The 23,069-nt window shown below is 39.3% G+C and overlaps 1 protein-coding gene across 10 annotated transcripts in view; it reads right to left on the minus strand.

Annotated features, from left to right (window-relative positions):
* The window catches only part of SLIT2 (slit guidance ligand 2), a 265,913-nt gene extending 253,252 nt beyond the window's left edge, over positions 1-12,661 (minus strand). For 2 of the 10 annotated variants that reach the window (XM_071556716.1, XM_071556715.1), the window contains exons 1-3: positions 11,655-12,656; positions 9,851-9,922; positions 8,596-8,667 (exon numbers count right to left, since the gene is read on the minus strand). In XM_071556716.1, coding sequence (XP_071412817.1) covers positions 8,596-8,667; positions 9,851-9,922; positions 11,655-11,830 — 320 coding nt within the window. In that variant the 5' untranslated portion in view covers positions 11,831-12,656. Of the gene's footprint in view, positions 1-8,595; positions 8,668-9,850; positions 9,923-11,654 lie in introns of all 10 variants that reach the window. The other 8 variants (XM_071556720.1, XM_071556718.1, XM_071556723.1 and 5 more) reach the window with 7 other exon arrangements.
* Positions 12,662-23,069: the final 10,408 nt, after the last annotated feature.

Consider the following 23,069-nt stretch of genomic DNA (forward strand, 5'->3'; position numbering starts at 1 on the left):
CCAATCTATCAAATGGAATTTAACTGGAATTTGAACAGATTCTTTAGAAAGATAAGAAAGGCCTGTGGATAGTCCTGATGGGCTTGTGACTGTCTTTCTGGCACTGAGTTACCACAGTGAGTTTTCACTCAAGTGTTTTTCTATCACACCAGTAGAGACATCCTGCCAAATCAAAGTCAGAAAGCCTGGTGTGCCTCAAAAAAAATTAAGGAAGACTTTGCCACATTATTTTTGATTATCAGTCTAGACTACTATTAAAGACAAGCCAGCACGATGCATTACATACTATGAAGAAAAATAAAATATTTCTCCTGATGAAGTTTCAACCAGACTCCTCATAGTAAGTGAGGTAATATAACATTATGAGCCACTGAAGCTGCAGCCAGATTCCTCATATATTTTTGGAGTTTAACTGTAAAATTCCAGACAGAAGTGTGGTTTATGGTGTGAAAATAAGGAGCATCTTTGATGTTCTATCAAATATGCTATATTGAAATGATGACAACTCAATTTTTACCTGTGGGTGTCTGATATTAAATAAGTTTAAAAAATTGAACTGGCTGCGCAACAAATAAATATGATTTTTACAGAGTAAAACTAGAACATATAGCTTTAAGTTTAATATCAGTGTTCTGTAGAATCAATTTTAAATAGCTTCCAAACACAAAACACCATCTGAAACAAAAACATTGGCACAGTTCTGCAGAATCAGATTTGGTTTCACCATTTTGCAACAGTGCAAATTACCCATTTCAGAGGAAGCAAGAAAGAAGAGCATCCAGCAAACAATGTCACAAAGGATCAGCACAAAACAGATGTGGGAAAAATAAACAGCCTTCCTGCCCTGGAATTCATAAAAAGGTCTGCAAAGAGCAAACAGGACTTCTCACTGCAATTTGACTTCTAGACCTATAAAAGGAGTCCCATGAGAAAAGACACTTACAAGGCTTTTAGAAGTAAGTTTCTCTTGGACTTATACTTTTATCAAACATTTTGTGGTATTCAGTCATCAAAATGTAGCTATCATCTGATTTTTTTTAATTCCATTACAATACTGCATTTTTTAAATGCTGTCTTCAAAGACAGCTTTTGTGTTTTTCTCATTCAACAGATATTTTTAGAGAAGATATTTGAAGCTGCTTTGACATTAGTCTGCTAATACAGAGTAATTACTGTAGTATTTTTTTAAACTATAAACACAGGTGCCCCAGTACCATTCATGTAATATAGTCCCACATTCCCCTGGTAAGTGAATAGCACTACAGACTTCATGGTCTCCTGCTTGTTCTACAATGAGGAATGTGCTATACATTGCCATTAACTATGCAGGATTAGCTAAGAGAAGGATTTTTCACATCCATGATTAACAAGGAATAACTCTTCAACCCCTTCAGGGCTGTTCAAAACCAGGTATTCTCTACCTGAACTCATTATTCTTCTGCTACCTATCACACACATGTGTGAAGGTATTAACCCTTCAAATGCTCATGTATCCAGACTCATGCCAGACAGATGATTAAGTACCAATGCTACTGCAGGGAGAAAATCATAACATCAAGCAGCCTTGGAAAACAAGCACACAACCCCCTGAGCTGTAGGCAGTCCAGCTTAGACCTTCCAGTCTGCAGAAGTCAGAACTGTTCAGAATGTATCCCAATCTAAAAAAATTAGTTCTCAGACTTCAGTAAGGAACTTGAACACCAAAGTGAAGACAAACATTCGGGGAGAAAAGAAGTTGGAGACTAACTTTAGCTAAAGAGCTAAGAACTCACTCTAAGAGCTCAGTATAACTTCTATGCTATGTAACACACAAGGTCTCACAAGCAAAAAACTGACTTCATTGACACTACATATAGTCAAGAATAGGATGAAATATTGCTCATTTATTGGCTGTAGTTTCAACTATGATAGTGATATAAATTATTCCTGGAACAGTGGTAGTGACTCCATTGTTAACACTGCACTTTTCATCAGAGATCCTAAAACTCTGCATTAGCCTTTACACTTCACACCTAAATGTCTGTAAACCAGGAAAAAACCAACCAAACAAAGCAACACAACACAAAACAAACATCAGATTTTGCTTCAGCTGAAACTGGAAAGCTGCACCATAAAAAAAAGATGACATTTGGAATTTTTTCCAGAAGTCCCTGTCCCTGAATTTTGATCACACAGCTTCACAGAAATAGATTCTAGGGTTTTTAAACACTTCTCTTCTGTAACTGAAATTACTATATATTATCGGAGCTTCAAAACCCATCAAGAAAAAGTTCAGCTCAAACCTAATTATTCTGAGACTAATTTATTGACACAGGTCACATTTCAAGTATCATGAAAATCCCACTATTCCTTTTTTAGAAGTTAGTATTTTCCTAGTTGGAATTTACATTTTATCAATAGAGCTAGTTGAGTAATTGCAATAAAACTGTAATCTCATGCCGCACATCAATACATAATGAAAAGTCAGCACACTAGTTTATTTTACTCTCTGAACACCATGTTTTATCCCATCAGTGATACAACAGTAAGTTTGCACCCTAAGAAAGAAGGTATACATAATATAGTGCAGTCCTTCCCCAGACTAGACAGAAAGAGCAGTACTAGTTCATCTAGTCTGCTTTGAAGCAGCTGTTAATTCCCTTGATAAATGCCCAAGATAAGCTTTACTTGTTTTTATCTCAGATGGAACATTTTATTTCTTAGTCTATCTTGCTATGCATGACCTCATAAGAGGAGATGCTCCTAAAAGACCATACATTCAAAAATCATGGTAACTTCTAAGTCAGTTTTGATTTTATAATTTCAAAACCTACTAATGCAGAGTAATAGTTTACCACATTTATTAGAGTAGGTTAGAGCTGAAACAGAAATCTAACCCTGCAATATGCAAAATACAATTAAAACTCAGTTTATTTTATTGAATCCTATTTAATATTTCTGACAAGACTGACTTATATGTACTGAGGTTATAATTAAGCTTATACTGGAGAAACTGCAAACACAGCAGTTTCATATACAGATTTGTACCCAGAAATCAAAGTAGTACTATAGTTTGTTTACTAAGTAGAAAGAACATTTCCTTGAAACTATTTAGTTGAAATATACTCTTTTCTTTCTGTGCTGTGATACATCTGTAAGTTGCAAATTGTTCATCCACAGCATGATCAAAACTATAATGACTTCCAGTACTACTCAAGCACTTATAAGTACACACCTAAGTGTTCTCTTAATGTTAACTTTTATTAACTTGTTTGAATGTGTTTGTGGAGATGGATCCCAAATGAACAGCAAGTACAGACAATTACTCAGCTTGACATTTCAGAATTGTGTTGTAAAAATTTAGAAAAATGGATAAACAGTAACAAAACATTTAATTCTTGAAATATTTCTTGCTACATCATTCAGTAATGCATTGTAAGGAACATGAAAATACAACATTGATACTTTCCAGTTTCAAAGGTGTTTCATGTACCAACTTGATGTTCAACCCTTACAACATTCTTTTCTTGAACTCGTGATTTAAGCTTACTCTCACTATGTAGCTCAGGGGTGTAGCTTTTTGGGGAGGTATGGGGGCATTTAGCTCAGATATTAACTCGGGAGTTGCAGTTGTTCCTATGACAGTAACATTTTATCTACACACCACAGGAGAAATAGGATTCATGAGGGTTGGTGGCCCTTTTTTTTGTTTCTGGATTGTTTGGGGTTTTTTTGATTTGGCTTTGGGTCTACACAGGAAACACTTCAGAATCATTAAGATAATACAATGGCATTTTAAAAATAAATTTTATTAACTCAATTATCAAAAGTCTGGGGCTTCAACTGGAAACTTTTTAGGCCACACAAATAATCTTTCTCACAAGAGTAATCAGTGGGACTACTCATGCAAACCAAGTTATTCACATGGTAAATGTCTGCAGAATCAGACTCCAAATTAGCATTTTAGGGGCATACTGCTGCCTCAATGGATTATTCACAAATATAGAAAGAAAAATGTGAGTAGTTTTCAAACAATTGCTGTAAACATTTCCTATTGTGACATTTTTTCCATATTTACCATAGTCTTAGAATGATAACAGCTGGAATCCCAACTACTAGACCTAAAAAAAAAATTAGGAAAAATTATGATTAAAAATGTTCCTATCAACCAAAAAAATATTTTTTCCAAATGAAAAGGTAACTTCTCTATAAAAAAAGTGTAGAGTATATTTAGCCCTCAAAACCTGACTACAGAGAACTACAAGGAAGTTTTAGATTTAAGTAGCTTACAATAGAACTAGTTCAACAGTCTATAGCAGCTGTCTTCAACCAAATTTTATACTCCCCTTCAGATGACAATAACTTGTAAAAACACTGGGATATTTTGAGCAGTATCTACAACACCACAGGAGGTGGCTGTGGGGATAATATGGGGAATACTTACTAAAAATAATTTTTAAACCTGTGTCTAATAGTGCTAGTTTTCAGAAAGTGGAGATGTACCATTTTTATTCATCTTTCTCTTTCAAACTACTATGAACATCACAGCCAAGATGACAATTTTACAAAGAAGGAAGAAACAAGCTTTCAATTCCACATCCTCATAAGGAATCATTTCAAAAGGTTTTGTCCTCTGTAATAGGCAGTGGTGTCTGGAAATCCATAAATGTGAAAATACTCCATACCTTGACCCTTTACGTCCTCCTGCCATGAAGCATATTGAAATCCACCACTGCTACATGACTGTATTCTATGTAAGAGGCTCACATATTTAACAGGTCATATCTCAATCCTTTCCCTATGGGACCTGCCATGTACTGAACAGCCACGTGCTCTTTAGAGGCCCTAATCAATAACATAGGCTCATCCAAGCACCCATGTAATACCAAAAGTCTTGCAGATATTACATACAGGACAGTTAAGATGAAAAGATTTCAGCACTACCTTGGGATGTACTCAAAGGTACAAGCTGTCTCAACTGAGCTTCAATTCAGGCAGTCCATTTTTCTATCAAAGAATGTTGTTTCAGCAGAAAGAGCAACTACACAACACAATAGACCATGTGATTTGGTGATTCAAGACACAGGCTGTGAAGAAAGCCATATTCATGACAGACTTGCTAGCTCAGGCAGTATTGTACAATATCAGCTTGGACTGGAGCCTCAGGATCTCAGGCCTTAAAGAGCTGAGCCTTGAGGGCTGCTGGAGACTGGAACTAAGTGAACACTGCGGTGTATACCCATTTATTTGACCGAAGACTTCTCACAGAAGCATCCAACTAAAAGGCTTACACTAAAATCACGTTCACTAGGATTTCTCCAGCTGTTAAAGTTCCCAACAAACCTAAAAGTAGTTGCTAGTTTCCATCTTGCTTTCCCTCCCAGTTCTTACATAACAGGCATACCTATACAATCACTTATTGCAAACTGAGTATTTTTGCTTTAACACAGGGCTCCTGTAGTAAGAATCACTTGTTACAGCAGTATTTACTGTAGCTTTTGGTTCCATTGTACTTCTACAATTACCCTTGTGTGACAAAAATTCTCATTGTGAAGCATATTAGGACTAAATAGCTTTGTTTACATACTACCACATATGCCTAGTGTTCTAGAGATTGTTTTGCTAAACTATAGGAGAAACCACCTGAGAAACGTATATACGTGGATTTAATCAAATCATATCCTGAGCAGTAGGTTACTTTTGAAGAGAAGGTAAAGAGTTTCTTCTCTCTGACATTAATTTTGCAAAGTGCTTCAGGTCTTCTGTTCCATTAGAGGGAGTTGAGGATATTCAGCATTTTGGATTATCAGGTTAAAAATGAATGTACACAAATAGCTCACTGACAAGCCAAACAGTTCCTTGGAAATCAGAGTAACTGGTTTACAAAAAAGTTTTGCAAATGAAATTCTAGTTAAAAGAGAAAAACAAAACAAACAAACCCAACCCAAAACACCACTTCACTTAGAGATGGATATTTTTTTCTCAAGAGACACATTGCAGTTAGTCTGTTGTCTGTTCACAGTAATGAAAATACTGAAGTAGAGGGAATATATTGTAAAATTCAGCCTATATTCACTAGCCCAAAATTTTTCAACATAAATATTACATGTAAACAATCTTATAAAGCAAATTGAGTTAATTTAAATTGCAGTAAGGTTCTCTTATACCTTTCGCTGACATGCTAAAAGATCTGCGTCAGGTATTCTTTGACAGCAAGTTGGCACATTACAGTTGAGTGAAAATGTGACACCCTACACTTACACATTGAAAAAAAGAAAAAGCTTTAATGTGCTTGCTATTTAATGCATAAAAGAAAATACTTGAAGGAAGTATCCACAGGTTTCCTGAGAAATCATTTTGGATTTCAGAATCCCAAGGAGATGAATTGGCTGTCAAATAATAATGCACCTTCATCAGATGGACTTGGCAGTTGCAAGCAAGAAGAATTTTCTCAGCTTTTCCTCACAAATATGAAATAGTTGCTCTTAGCCAACAGCTGGGGCGGTTTAAAGACATCCTGCATATATATTCAAATTACAAGTCACCCACACACCTAACACTGACTGAATTCCAGCAACACAAAGAAAATGACAAGTGTTGGAGCAGATGCAAAATAATGCCTAAGACAGAAAAACAATCTAACTTCATAGGTCTAAATAACTAAACTTCCAAGTGTCATAGCTTGCCTGTTGAAGAATAAACAAAAATAACCCAGAAAAGTAGCCACAATTACCATATTTTCTCTTCAGAATTAGTGTCTTATGTAAATGGAAAATATCTACTGCTTTCCAATTATCAAGGGAAAAACCAAAGAAAAAAAACAAACAGAAAATGTAAAGGCAAAATACAAACACATCAGACAAATAAGTTTTACCACTGAAGTTCAATTTTTTCTAGTATTACAATTCTATACTTCAGAATTATTACCAGTAAGTGCCTTGAAATCATTACAAGTTTTTTGAAATTCGTTAAAAAATCAGATAACAGGATCTTACTTTGATATAATCTAGAAATAAGGCTTTGCAAGCATTTGGTATCTCAGTGTCAAACCACATTCACAGTGAAAGCATGGAACTTTTAATGTTTATTAATGTTTTATTCATGTCTACATACTTTTGCAATATGAACTGCACTGTTTAATTTTTTACCAAGACCCCATAAACCAAACTTAGGTATATATTATTCCAATATACCCCTCATCAGGAAAAGCTGTACTGAATCTCTATGATTTGTACAAAGTTTATAACACATGGTAAAAAAGCATTGCTTTAAGTGTTTTAGTACAACTTAGAAATGCATAGTCAGTTTTTTTCAAAGAGCTGTCGATCTCAATTTTTTTTAAAAAAAAAGCTGTACTATATAATAATAGTTTCATTTTTAGGGCAAAAAGTTACTTTGGTTTATTTGAAAAAAATGAAGTAATTATCTCAAGTACACAATATTTCAACTATTATAGAAACATAATTCAACTGGTAGTTACTAAGCCTCTTGAATAACCTGGTGAAAACAACCAACCAAACTATAATGGCCTGTGGGTCTTTTTGCTTTAAAGACATAGCAGTTGTGGATACAAAGCAATTATAATAAGACAAACTATAATCAGGCCAGTGCTCAATACAGTAAAAATACTTATATGAAGTTAAAGTAGCAGCCTAAGAAAAACTAAACAAGATCTTGGGCATTCTTAAAAAAAGGTGATATAATGAAAATGAAGCAACTAAGATGCCTAATAATGAAGGCACCATTCTGAAGTTCTACATGAACATATAATAATACAGTGACATTCTCGGACTCTAAACTGAAATTATATCAAACAATCAGCATCTTGCCTTTATCATGTCAGATGTCCCAAACTGTACAATACATTTTAAGAAATATTTTCATTTGAAATGCAACAAAATAGAAGGCACATACTGAAATTTAAGCAACTATTATTAAAAGCTAAACTACTTTAGGAATTACTCATTTTCTCGGTCCAACTGAACAAGCAGGTTGTACTTCAGCTTCACCAGACAAGATTCTCTCATCTCTGCTCCATCGTTCCCCACAGCTCTCAATCTTTTTATAAAATCTAAATTCAAATCATTTTCAAAAGCTAACAGTTCATATTTTTTATAAGCCTTCATAAAAGTTTAACTCATTTAAAATGAGAGTGGAATTCAATTACTGCTTTCATACTATTGCAATAAGACAACACTTTACAACAAGTAGTTACTTCCAATAAGACCTTGTATAAAACATTCAACATCTCCAAGAATAACACCTAACACTTCATGCCAGAACAGGTCTTTTTTGGTGCATTTATGTTTTAAAAAGTCCTTGTATAGTCAAGATTCAAGTGAAAGTATTTGACAGTATTCAAATTATTTCTTACAGGACAACTACAGTTTACACTTCAAATCTGGACTGCTCATGAATGCTTCCCCCCAAACTGAGTCCCATACATACTACTTGAGACTTTCTTACTTCTCTTCTGTCTCAGTAAGTCTAGAAGTCCCAAGTTTAAACAAAAAAATAAAAAAAAAAACAAAACAAAGCAACAAAACACAGAAGCCTGAGTATCTTACTAATTTGACAAAATAAAAAAGTTCATACTTTTAAATTAAAAATACTTACAGCCTCTCGAGCTCTTTTAAATCCTGGAATGCTCCTCTCTCAATAGTACTAATCTTGTTTTCCATGAGCTGACTGAAATATAGAAATTTTTATACATAAGTTTTAATATCTCTGAGATAACTTTTTGCATTAACAATGGTCATTTAAAGGTAATCACATTCTCATTAAAACAATACAACAGATATCCTAGAGTGACAACCACTTTAACCTTCTAGACCCCTGCCATCAACAATTTCCATGGGCTTGCTTACCCAAAAGAAGGGAAATAATCCTCAGTAAAAGAAACAGGAATTGATATTACATTTGCCCTTTTACTTAGAGTCCCAAGTTAAAAAACTGCACATATGCTTACACACGGTGTGCATACATGCACTCACATCACTGCTCTTTGGCAAGTTATAAAACTCCAGTCAAACAGTATGAAGGCAATGTTAGCTTCACATGAGAATAACAAAACTAAAACACTGAATCATAGTGATGGGAGAAACATCAGTGGAAGACTGTACTGAGGCTGTAACCATAACAGGAGTTCTGTTTTGTAACAAAATTAGAAATTACTAAAGTGTTATATTCTATCTGAGAGAGAAACAGAAAAGGATTTTATATAAGACTACTTGGTCAAATTAAACCAGCCTTATCAAGTAAGCTAAGCAGCTAGATTTTTCCCTGAGAAAAAAGAAAACCCTACCAAAGTTTTAAAAGCTTCAGAATCCTTGAAACTAAATTATTTTAAACAAAATCCCACTCAAACCAACCAACTAATTGTCTAATACAGTGTTAAAAAAGTTTATTTTTTGTCCAGAAACTGCAGTAAAGCAATAATAATCTGGGACTTAACATTCAGTAAGGAAATAATTTTTTTCTTAACCGATTCCCCTATAGTTCAGGGTAAGAATGCCCATTTTCAGTGGGAACTGTAAATTTCGTAACCTTAACTTGAATTAACTCCAACAGTTATGCTACTAATTTTTGCAGCTCTTCCTTGTAAGCTACATGTCAAATTAAATCCTCAAGCTCTCATAACCTTAAGGAGAGACTAAAAAATTTAAGCAAATTGAATTTAAGGCAAATTGCTAGCTTATTCCTAAAAGTGCATCACACATGGCCCAGGACCTTTAAGTTCAGACACTGTAGCACAATAGTTAAAAAATGATAACCCATCCAGTTAATGAACTGAAAGGTAACTACAAACTGTAGCATCAGTCCTAAAAATCAATTCTATGAATGGTATCAATGATAGAAAGAGAAAACTTACAGAACTCGAAGATGCCTTAGACCAGCAAAGTCGGTCTTCGTGATTCTTGTGATGTTATTTCCATTAAGATCCCTAAGAAGAATAATTTATAAGCAGCAAAATTAAAACATTCAAACTCTACTTTTAAATGCTTTGTTTGCATTCACGGGCACAGCATTTTCAGAAGTTAGGAGACGTAAATGAACACAACAAACCACTCCCACAACTAACACTGCGTGAGTTTCTGATTACCAAGCAACTGAACCAAGGTTTTGAATCTTGAAAGCAGTTTTGAATCTTGAAACTTTGTAACAAGAAACTCTTACAAAGTCAATTCTGACTGTCATTATAAGCTCATATTTATCTTTAACAACAATCTTTAACAAGAGTCAAAATCTCTCAGAACATGGATGTAGTAGGTTTAGTGTTTTTCTAAATGCAGTTACATGTATATTTATATATTGCTACAGTATTTGACTGTTACAAAACTTATGTGACTGAAATAAAGACAGTTTTTACCATTTTTAAGCAACTTTTCAGATTGCCTCGTAAATTTCCACAAATGTGGAATAGGGCTTAACTCCTTTTAGCAAACATTAGGTTTCAAGCATAACACTGTTGAAGTAAATGATGGAAAATATGATTTTACCAAAACTTAGCTCTTCACTTGCTGCACAGGAAGCTATACTGCCTGCACAATGCAAAGTGCGTTCAGAAGCACCAGAAACCTTTATTTAGGCTGTAGCATTTCTGCTCATACTTCTAAACTACTTTTTCTTTTGGAGTATAAGCTTCTTTTTTCATAACCTTTTAGGTTCAAGACACAAACTTCTCTCAATTCCAATCACTACAAATAAAACCAGATTTGGCAATTCCTGAGGTAAGCCATCAGGAAGTGGTATTACATGGAAGCTACTCTAACAATTACAGTTCGTTCCCAACGTAGTCGGGAGAAAAAAAAAAAAGTATTTTTTTAAGTGTTTTATACCACATGTGGCCAAAACATCACTGCAAAGAAACCACACAAGTCTCAGGAGAAATGTGGCCCTGATAGCCTTCCGGAGTGAAATTCACCTCTCCAGACGTGCACTCATATGCCAACATTTAAGTGACTTATTAGGGAGCAAGAAATAATGCGCTCACCTCTTCCGCTCCCTAGGACCCCTCTAAAAGGCAGCCTGATATGATAAATAACCGACTACACGTAGAAAACACCTCCAGTCGCGGTGGACGCGAGTGGGGGGAGGGATCACCGTTGTGGCACGACTTAGTGCCCTACGAGTGCGGAGGCGGCTATCGCACCCCGGCGTGCCCTCGCCCGCCGGCAGATGCAGAGCCCCGCGGGCACCCGCGCCCGGAGGGAGCCGGGCTGCGCGCCCCTGGGCCTGACCGCTCGCGCCCGCGGAGCCGGGCCCGGCTCTTTCCCGGGAAAAGCGAGCCGTAATAGACAACTTTGCCGGGAAATGGGCGCCGGCGGGGGCGGGAGAGGCGGCTCCGCCACCGCCACGGGGCGCCTCCCGGGCCGCAGCGGTGCCCGCCCCGCCGCTCACGCTCCCCGCAGAGGAGGGAACCGCGCTCTTCACCGCGGCTTCCCGGGATGGAAGGTAGCGGCTGGGAGCAGCACCCACCTCTCCCGCGTCTCCGCGCGTCGCCGAGAAGCGGGCACGGCCACCAGCACGAGAAGGGAACAGAACACACCCCCACACCCCCCGCAAAGGGCGTCGGGACCCCAAACCCGGCCAGCGCCGGGGGCCACCTCAATCCGTCAGCCGGAGGGAGCCAGAGACCGAGGGGCAGTCGCCGCCGCCCCGGCCGGGTTACTTACAGCCTCTCGGTGTTGCGGGGGATGTTCCTCGGGACGCCGCGTAGCGCCAGCCCGTGACAGTCCACGGTGCTCCCCGAGCAGGAGCACTGCGCCGGGCACGGCTGCGGCGCCACCGCGCCCGCCATCGCCAGCAGCAGCCCCAGGGACAGGGTGAGCTTCCCCCAGCCGCACATCATCACCGCCCGCTGCAGCCCGGCCGGGCCCACCGGCCTCGGCCCCGGGGAGGCGCGGGGCGCGCCGCCCTCCTCCGTGCCGCGGGGAGCGCTCCGGCAACTTTCAGGATGCAGAGACAGCGAAGTCCGTTCTATCCAAAGCCAAATCAAGAAAACAACCCCGGGAAAGTGAGGCGGGTGGCACCGGTCAGCGGCTGAAGGCAACTTCTCTGGGCACGGGGCCGGGCCCGGGCCGTCCCTCGCTAGCCCGTCGGTGGCGGGGAGAGGCGGCACTTGGGGTCTCGTCTTCACACGCTCCCTGCGATGTCGAAGCAAAGCCACAGGCTCAGGGTGCAGCAGAGTTGGGCAAGCTTCTTATCTTCCTCCTCGCCCCTTCCAAAGCCGTGACTCCCCGCCGAAGTCCCCGGCGAGAAGCGGCTCAGCCCCGTCTGCCCTAGCGGCGCTTCCTGCGCAGCGGCCCGCGCAGCGCTGCAGCCGCTCCCACGCGCGTCCCCCGCCGCGGGCCGCTCACAGCCCCACGGGGGGCGGCGGCGGGGCTGACACCGCGCACACACCGCCCTGCCAGAGGCGCCTTAGCAAATCATACCCCTCTCGCAGGCATTCATCAAACTGTCTCACGGAAGGAGGAGGGAAAGGAAAAAAAAAGTCAAACACACAAGATGCTGTTGGGCTTGGCTCTCCACCCCCCCGCGCCCCCTCCTGCTATACGCTCCCAGGCCAAGTTTAGCAGGAAAGGGCTGGTCCTAGAGCGCGATAATAATAAGCAGCCGAGAAGTGATTCGTTGCCCTGCTGGAACGGAGTTCATCCACGACCTTCTCCTCGGTGACAGATCACAGTTATAGATCCTCCTGTGATCCCAGGAGCACGGCGAGACAGAGCAGATAACAAGCGATGTGTGCAGCGAGAGCGGGAGGGGTGGGGAGGGGGTGTTATTCTGCTCCCCTTGGTCTCCCGGATACCGTGGTTTTGCTGCGGAAAGGCACCTGATGGGAAAGGTGGGAACTGTTCAGTCCTTCCAGGTGAGGCTAGTTCAGCAGCTCCTGGGCTTGCTACAGGAAAGGGAGCAACTTTCCTCCTCTCCCGAAGCCCACCAAGGTACAGCGCCTCGGGAAGGATTGGCGCCCCTTCCCCCGATCCGGCCGGTGCACCTGAGCTATCGGTGCTGGTGCCGAACAGCCCAGCCCGGCCCTCGGCTCCCTGGTTGCGGCGCTCCTTCGGCGCGGAGGGAAACGGCGAGGGGGCAGCGGGGAGCGGGAGAACGGACGCGACACGCCGGCTCCTTCCCTCGCACCCCGGGTCTCTGCGCTTGAACAATGGGATAGCACCGCCGCTCGCAGGCCGGCTGGTTCTCCTTCCCGCCGCAAGGTGCCTGCCGCCGCCCGCCGAAAGTGCTACCCGAGCGCGGCCGCCGGCGCCTCGCCGAGCGCTCCCCACGCGGCCGCACGGCGTAACCCGCCCAGCGCGGCGCCCCTCGCCCGCTCCCACGGAGCTAGGAGCGCCCCCCGCGCCGCCCTATATAGGGCCGGCCTGGCCGCGCCCCCCCCGGCCCCGCCCGCAGCGCCCCGCGCCGCGCTCACTGGCTGCGCCGCGCCCGCCCCGGCCCGGCCGACGCGGGGCGGGAAGTGCGCGGCGGCGCCGGCGATGAATGAAAGTTGGGGGAGCACGGCGGCAGCGGGGGAGGCAGGTCTCCCACCTCGCCCGGGGAGCGCAGCGGAGCTCCCCTCTCCACTCCATTCGCTCCCCGCCGCGCGGGTCTGGAGTTGCTGCGCGGAGTTTCTCACGCAACCCTAGATTGGGCGCGTCCAGCGCTCCACGAGCGAGGAGGGAGAGGAGGCAGAGGGGCCAGGGTCCATCGCGATGCTCGCGTGTGTTTTACCTGGATAGGCAGAGAGCTGAAACGCCCCAGGCTACACTTGGGAATATCTCTCCCTGAGAGTCTTCGCTGGGAGAGAGGACGGGGATTGTCATGACATGTCCTTCGGTTGCTGTTTTAGTGTGAAACACACCAGAATATCACATACATTATTTTTGAGAATAAAATGAAGTGGGCAAATGTTATTCCATGCAGTAAAATAAGTCAAGCAGCAACATTAACACTGCTGTGCTCTTTTAGGAAACACCTTCCATTTGAAAAACAAAAATGTATTCTAAATATATACAATGTCCCTAATAAGTTTTCCCAATTTGTTGTTTATTTTCAGTACATCTTTGACATTTTTAGGAAAATACTAACTACAACTTAATAATATTGGAACTGTTTCTGTTCTTTCTTCCTTGTGAATTCAGTTTCATGCGATTTATAACAGGTTTTGAGACCTCAGTAATGGGTGAAAGTGATTTGTCTTTCATTAGATGGCAAACCCCAGCAGGGATGACTAAGCCTTCAGCAAGGTGTAGTTGGAAATGCTCAAGGGAGTATATCGTTTCTTCCATATGGCTGGGTCCAGCTGAGTCTCTTCATCCCTGGGGTCTCTGCTGCACAACCTTTGCAAGAAGCTTACTGTCTCTTTTTGCCTGTTACTAAGAGGACAAATTCTGTTCTCAGAAATGCTATTCTAGAGCAGAGTTAATCTGCTGAAGTGGAAGACAACAAAGTTACTCCTGACTTCTCTCACTGGGGAATGTGAGCCCAAATGAAAATTGCAAACAATGCACCTACAAAAGCTTTTAGTTTTTGATCCATTTGTTTAGGTAACGTTCAGTAAATATGATTGTTGCACTGTTTTCAAATGCTGATAATTACATCTTGGATCATACAAAGATGCAAAGATACTCCAGTTTTTACAGCGATGCAGAAAGGAGAATCCAGTGAACGTGAGGACATCAGCTTCAATGTATAAATGTTTTTCACTCTTTTCTCCCATTTGGTTAAGTCTTTACAAAGGATTTCAAAGGGATTTTGCAAATTTCTAGCAAGCAACAGAAAAGAAAAATAACTCCTTAATCTAACATATTGTTTTATACCTCTGCTAAAATCCTTTATCATATAACTCCAGGCAGACATAAAACGGAAAAAAAATGTTAACAAGTGTCAACAATTCAGTATTTTTCATTATTTGTTTCAGCAGTCTACCAGCAATGTACCTAGTGCTGCAGAAGACCCAAAGATAAGAAACAGTAAATTTTTTTTTAATATTGTAATTCTCAGAAAAATCTAATCAATTCTTAGAGCATTAAAAGTTGCTAAACTTCTTTATGTAGAGCTGTTTCAAAATCTAAACTGGTCTTGATTTAATATACTTTGTTTTCAAAGAGAAGTATACTAAGTATAAGCAAGATCAATTTTTATTCCTGTTTGGGGGGCTCATTGATTTTTAACATGTCCACCTTTGAAGCATACCTTTCATTCATTCAGATTGATTTTCTTGAGTGTCTTGCCTGCCAGTATATTGAAACTCTCTTTTGTGTTCTAAACTCTTCAGTGAGGGAGCTCCCAATGTCTGAATTTGTCTGACTGTGAGGCCTCTTAGACATACTCTAGTATCATTGCTGGAATATGAACTTTGTCCCACAGAGTGCCCTGTGGCTGCAGAATTAACTATAAGCCACTTCCAAAGTTATGGGGGAAAATATCCCTAGAGGAAGAAGCTGGGCAAAAAATTTAGTAACAACATATGTTAAAAACAACTGGAAGCATTAATCAATGGAAGAGCAAAAATTTTGTTACAGCCATTTCAGAAAGTAGTTACAGCAGCTAAAAGTAGTTTTCTCTTCTCTGGATTTCTTTGTACAATGTTTCACCCTTTGAAGGGTAATATAAAGGGATACTCAAAAAAACTAAGAAGATCAGAACAATTAGCATAAGGAGATCAAAGCAAATAACAATAATAGGTAACATTTCAGAACAGGATCCAGAACATCAAAAAAGATGCTACTGCCAGCTGAGGCTGGTAACAGTGACTATGGCTAAGCACAAATCTCTGTGCTGTGTAGACACATCTGAGTGAGCTCAATGAACATCATCAGCTCTATGAGCATCACTGTAGCTTTACAAGGACAGTAGGCCTGAAAGATATTGAACCAAATGACTCATAAATTTTTAAATAACTGAAGGTCAATAAGATGATAGAAAAATGGACAACAGAGGAATTATCAAGAAAAAACAGTTTAAACTAATCTGTTGTCCTTCTTTGAAAAGGTAACTAGCTTCTGGGCAAGGGGAAAGTATGATAGATGGTGATATTAGCAGGCCATTTACAACCATGCACATTAACATTCTCCTAGCAGTCTACTTAAATATAGTTGAAATCTAATTCCTGGAATGTGGACACTTAACTGAGTAAAAAAATCCAAAGCCTATATTCAGAATATGGCTGATGGTCAGTCTGGGAGTCTATAGAAAGTACACTCTTTTAAAAAGCTGTTAAGACTATTGTGCCACTGAATTATTCCATTAGTGATTGAAAATTAAGTATAACTATTAACAGATGATACCAGAATGGAAAGGGATGCAAGGAACTTGCAAAGAAGAATGACAATTCAAAATTATTGTAATAAACTGGAGAAATCATACTAAATAAGTAAATCTTAAGGAAGACATGAACATAACATTTCATTCGGAAAAGAAATTCAGATGTATAAATGCTAAAGAACTGGCTAGGCAGCTGCACTCTGGAGAAGATATGGAGATGAAAATGTATCATAAATTTATGATAAAGGAGACTCCATTACAGAAAGGTACACATTATTATGATGAGGTATATATTGCATAAGAAAGGTAGTCATTCTTAATTGCTTCCTAATTACTAAAGCTTTGTATAAGCTTCTGTCAGCTTTGAGTAGGCTGAAGTGTTCAGTTTTGGACACCTTTCCTAAAATATGCTGTAAATAATCCAGAGAGACTCCAGGGAACAGACTGAAGAATATAAGTTTAGACAAACATGAACTATGAAAAGAAGTTTGAAAAAAGTACAGTTTCCTCATTTAAAACAAACAAACAAGCAAAAAACCTCACCTCAAATAAACAAATGAGGCAAAGACATAATAATGCTTCCACAAATTAGAACATTTCTGTAAACAGAAGAGTGCTCAGTTAATATTCACAGCCAGTAAAAGGCTTAGTTTTCAAGAAGGAAGGTTTGTGGATCAGAAAAGCTAAGAGTAGAGAAGGCTCTGTAAACCAAATGGTGATAATGATATTTTCTTCTTTGCCCACAAGCCAAACTCTTACTGAAAATTTTTAAACAGATTAAACACATACTAGATAAGAATTATCCAGATGTACAGTATTCAGTCTCTAGATAGGGGCATTAGATAATTGTGTTTTTAGATTCTTTTTAGTTACGATTTTTCATAAGCATAAAAGTAGCAGTATTATTAATTGTCAAAAAGGGCATCTGGCTGTGTGTATTATTTGCTTATTATTTATTATCATATATTTATGATTCAGGATCATCTAGTGCTTCCAGTCAGAACTGTGCTGGGAAGTGAAGTGGTACAATAAAAAAAGGGTCACAACCTCCTGGCTTTTCTTGTTTATGTAGACATGATGTGTAAAAGGCATAAGAAAAGTAATGTAATTTTAAAAAAACCTGGCGACTAGATCCTTTTATCTATCAAGCTAATGTGAAGTTCATTGGCTAGTTACTTGTAAGCAAGTAAAGAGACCTTGTGGAACAAGCAATGCAGAGATGATGTTAGCACTCAAATAAGGACGGATGAGAAAGATTGTGCCATCAGTGCAAAAGAAGTCATGAGGAGAACAAAAAAAAAAAAGATGGTGGAGAAAGATGAACACATATAGTGAAAACAAAACCCTTGACCTTGCAACAGAAGAATAGGAGAACCATGTATTTATTCCTTTGCTGCATCAACAAGAATAAACCTACCTACTTTTCTCTAAGAATCTATTACCATACAGACACTAAAGGAAAGGTGCAACCCAATGGAAACTGTGGCTAAATATTATTTAAATAATATTCTGCTCTTAATATTCCTAAACATTTACTACTTATGACACTCTCGGACAAATCTGGGCCTGTACTTTCTAAGCTTTAAGTCTGTTGGTATTTCACAGTAGACTACAGCTTAAAGAGTGACTTGGACATTATAAGTGTATGTACATGATATTTTAGCTCAAAGGAGATTTTATTTCATTGCTAGCTATCTTCTCGAGTTGTTACCTAGTCAAGTTTAGAACCTGTATGAAATGTCCCCAATTTAAATACAAGATTAAAGCAAACTTGAGTCGGCAGGAAGGGGCTGCAGGACCATGTTTGTGTTTGTATGACTTCTCCAAGGCAGCTAAGGATCAAACTTCTTGACTTCTCTGAAACAACACCCGTAATAAACATTACAACTGGTAGTAAATATTTCAGAAATGTATCCTTTATCTAAAGCTGAGAAACTTGATGTTTATCCAATATCAAAGGGACACTATCAAATTTTTATGGTCATAGATTTCACACATGTAAAACCTTTAGGCTCCTGTGGAGCTGTCTAGAGATTCACAATACTTTACCATAAAGTCTGAAATTTATTTGAAAAGTTTCATGCATTTTAGGAGCTGAAAATGAAAACCTTGAATGGAAACTCTGTTATAATTCTGATGGAATAGGGTGTATTTATTCTGGTTTGTCAAATAAGTAGAACTTCAACTACTTTCTGCAGTGCAGTTTTATAGGAAGAATTTACCCCTTTGCAAGAAATATGTACAATATCTCATGTCTAGGTCTAGAAAAATCCGAGAAGGGAGGATATGGAATTGCCAGAGCTGGGTGAAGACAGTCATATCATAAAACACAGGCTATGCACACTTTTTTTTAGGTTCTATTTCTTCGCTTATGCTTAGATTTCATGTGGCAACATGGCATTATTTCAAGATAGGTAGGCTACATTTGTTTAGAAAATGAAAGAGTTATATGAAAGGCTGTCCAACTAGCAATAGTTATGTGACACTACATACATTGATAGGTCTACCTAATTTGTATTAAGAAGATGAATTTCCAAAGAATAAATGACTGGGATACTGAAACCTAAAGGGAGAATGCAAGTGCTTCTGCAGAGAAAACCAACATAAAACTGGTCTAAAATTGCCAATCTCTTCCCCAATTTCTTATGCAAATTATAAATCAATTCATTATTGCCTGAAACCATTATTTAACTGTTTTATGGTCAGTATTTTTTTGGGGTGTATCTTCACCTAATAGTGAAAGTCTCATAATTTGTGCTAGTAAATTCTTTAACCCTTACCAGTGACCTCTCAGGTGCTATCAAATGTAGAAAATGTAATCGTTGTTTTATGTTCAACACTCCTATGACATAGATTAATGAACACAATATATTACTTATCTTGGATGGAATGACACAAGGGACCTCATCTGCGTGTTGCAGCTCAAGAACTTTGATTAAGAACTATTATTTCAACTAAAAATTCCCGCTTTAATAATTTATGAGGAATTTGTATTTGAGAATCCAAACTGCAAATTTAGTGTGTGTAAATCCTTAGGACTTAATTACACTTTAGTGTAAAAGGGATTATTCAAATTATTGAGCCTCACATTTTGCATGAGACAGACCACTGCAGCCGATATTTCTGTAAGAAGGCTGATAATTTGTGCTAAGCAAATAATATCCTTGCAGAGTGAGGGATCTAGTCTTTTACTATGGAAAGTAACAAGGAAAACTCAATCTTTAAACAATGTAGGTTTGGCTTAATTTTGGCTTTTTGCTAGCAGAAACATCATTTTCACAGCAAGCATAGTCATGCTACTTTATACTCAGTTGTTTCAGTGTTAATGTCTAGACTTTAAATTAAATTACTATTTTCCTTCCCTGGGGATTACCACCCTGATATAGTTATAAACAGACAACATATCCTTTCTTGCAACACTCACGTTGTCAGGCCTCCTCTATTGTAACTGAATCTGAGGGTAAAATGGCTTTTCCACTTGAGATTAACTTTTGCATATTCCATCAATGCAACTCACAACTTGTTTTCACTGTCATCTAGCAGCACAGGTAGAACATAACTCCTGGTGCAAGGGAATAAACTACAACTGTTTGTTTGGATTTGGTTTGGTTTTGTTTTTGTTTTTCAAACTTTTCATAATGACCTTTCTAAGTCTTTCTCAGCTTCTTCTCAGACTTTTGTAGAGACATATCTGCCCTGAGGTAATTGAAAAGGGTTCCTCCAGATGCACCACATTAAAGACTCCAAAAGATTTTAGATTGAGCAGAGTTTTTCCTTTCCTTTCAGAGTGTATATTAAATAGATGGATTTGCTGATAGTATAATGGATACTTTTTTTGCAATTTTAGGTTAAGATGGATGGTTCTCTTAAAAAAAGAAAAAAAAAGAAAAAGAAAAGGAAAAGAAAGAAGTGGAGAATATTGTGAACAAAGATGGAGAAATTTTGTGTCATTCCCCTTTGCCTCTGCTTTCTGGCCTATCTGAAGACTTGACTCTACCAAAGAACAAAAAACCCCAAATAAAAACATAAAAATCAAAACAACCACCAAAAAAGCCTAAACAAAAACCAAAACAAAAGTCTGAAATCTTGGTTTGAAGTCTTGCAGTACATACTTGAGTTGAACTAACTCTATTACCATAACCTAACATGCATCGGACATTTCAGAGAGGAAGTCTGGGTTTGTGAAGTGGGTTCTTTTTGGAGAAAGGGAAACTTGTAAAATGTCTCAGGTGAGTGCTTAGATCTCTCTTACTTTTTGGACTGTTTTCCTTGAAGAAAAGGTTATTAGAACCTGAATTTGTCTAACCATACAAAAACTTACTATCATGTATTAATTTTATTATGCATGCATTTTTTATTTTTGTTTCTTTATCACCATACAGGATGGGATAATGTATTTCAATTGTATCTGATTAGGATTGAAATTGCATCAGTCCTAGAGAGAATATTGCCGAATTTTTGTTTTCCACTTGTTGCTTAAAAATAAGTTTGTGAGAACATGTTTTTCCTGAAAGGAAACAGTTTCTTTCCACAGATACCTTGAAAGACATTTTTTTGAGAAATAGTATTTTTCTGTAAAAGCTGGTAGGTATTTTCAGCTGGGTATATTCTATTCATAACCAAATTTTGACTCCTCTGCCACAACCTAAGTGACGTTTAAAAATGTCAAGTGCTGGATTCTGCACCTGGGATGGGGTAATTCCCAATGCATGTAAAGCCTGGGGAATGAGTTGCTGGAAAGCAGTGCCATGGAAAGGGACCTGGGGGTCCTGATCAATGGCAAGTTGACTATGAGTCAGCAGTGCCCTGGCAGCCAGGAGGGCCAACCCTGTCCTGGGGGCATCAGGCAAATCCACACCTTCCCCAAGGGAGAGGATTGTCCTGCTCTGCTCTGCACTGGAGTGGCCTCACCTGGAATATTGTGTGCAGGTTTGGGCATCTCAATACAGAAAAGATATTCAGGTGTTGGAGACTGTCCAAAGGAGGGCAGTGAAGATGGTGAAGGGCCTTGAGGGGAAGCCGAATGAGGAGCAGTTGAGGGCACTTGATCTGTTCAGCCTGGAGAAGAGGAGACTGAGGGGAGACCTCATTGCAGTTACAACTTCCTTGTGAGGGGAAGAAGAGGGTCAGGCACGGTTCTCTTCTCTGGGGTGGCCAGTGATAGGCCCCAAAGAAATGGCGTGAAGTTGTCTCAGGGGAGGTTTAGGTTGGATATCAGGAAAAACGTTCTTCACCCAGAAAGTGGTTGGGTGCTGGAACTGGCTCCCCAGGGAAGTGGCCACAGCACCAAGCCTGACAGAGTTCAAGAAGTGCTCAGACAGCACTTTCAGGCATGTGGTGTGACTATTGAGGTTGGTGCTGTACAGGTCTAGGAGTTGGACTTGAGCTTTGTGTGTCCCTTCTAACTCAGAATATTCTGTGATTCTGTAACCTTTGAAGAACAATCATTTCTTATGAGCCTGAAACATATTCCTGCCACTAATGTTGGGGACTCAGTATTTTCAGAAAAATATTTTTGCCTCTCCCACTCCCATTGTGTTTTTGTACCCGTTTTGCTCTGTTGTATGAATACACAACATGTAAACAACTGGGAAGACTTAAGTGTAGGAGCAGTTCCACTAAGAAAGGATTCTAGAAAGGAGAAGATTCTCTAAACAGAGCAAGAGGATGACCTGCAAAAATTTATTTTAAAAAAACCCCAAAACATTAAGGATGGATGCACTTTAACAGTTGCACCTTGGATTATTGAATTGCTTGCATTCTAGAGGAATGAAGCATACTCAGATGTCTCACAAAGGATGGGCAGACTGTGAAGAAGAGGATCTGCCAGTCTAGCATTCAGCTCTTCTGAAAAAAACTCATGAGTGTAAGAGAAAGGATCAAGGCTTTTTTTTTTTTTTCCTTGCTGGTCCCTGCATTACATCTGCCAGATAGAAGGGAAGACACTAGAAAACAAAGACTACAGGAGAGAAAAAAGACAGAAATATGTACCTTAATTTCTCAATAGAACAGGTAGAAAATGTGATTTCTGATTCATAAAATTTCTCCCTACCCAAATCTCCTTTGGTTAACTGCATATGTCAAGGGTATAGAGTATAAGTTTCACTGTAGACCCTTTGACTAATACAAGAAGAGAGATATTTAGTCTGTCCATATTGCACAGCATTATTTTTCCACAGCTGTAGCAAACACCATGAAGCTATTTATAAAAAAACAGGGAGTGGGAAGAAGAAAAAAGCCAAGGAAATTTTTTCAGATTAACAATTCTCTCACTGAAAAATACAGTTTCTGAACAAAAAATGGTATTTGAAATCCACTATGGTATCATAAGCAGTGCTGACAGAAATAACAAGTGCTATTTCATTTTAGTTGAAAAATTCATTTCAATATGTTTAAACCTAAATATTTTGATTTTTCATTTGAAAAATAAAAAAGTGTGTCTGGTTTCATTTTTTCCCCATGTAATTTTTTTTTTACCAAAAGAAAAGCAAAAGAAAAAAGTATCAGAAAGTAAAGACCTCACAGTGACCCAAATTTTCATCAATGAATGTAATATTAATTATTTATGTAAATCCAGTCTTCAGTTTCCTGAGGCATCTATAAGCAGAACCTTTGGATAAAACCTGGAATAAGTATGGAAAGAAGCAACCTTTTATTATGCTAATGGTGGGAGCTTTTTTACAGTCACCTAGGGTGAAAGTCAGAAATGGATTAAGATCTTCAGCATTATAAGAAAGATTGCTACTGAAAACTGTGTGATTCTAGTGTAGTTTTCCACTAGTATTGTGAAAAAAAAAGATATTCCTGAATTCAATAGGCAGCAAATTTCA

The sequence above is a fragment of the Pithys albifrons genome, chromosome 5 (assembly GCF_047495875.1).
Source record: "Pithys albifrons albifrons isolate INPA30051 chromosome 5, PitAlb_v1, whole genome shotgun sequence".
NCBI classification, from domain to species: domain Eukaryota; kingdom Metazoa; phylum Chordata; class Aves; order Passeriformes; family Thamnophilidae; genus Pithys; species Pithys albifrons.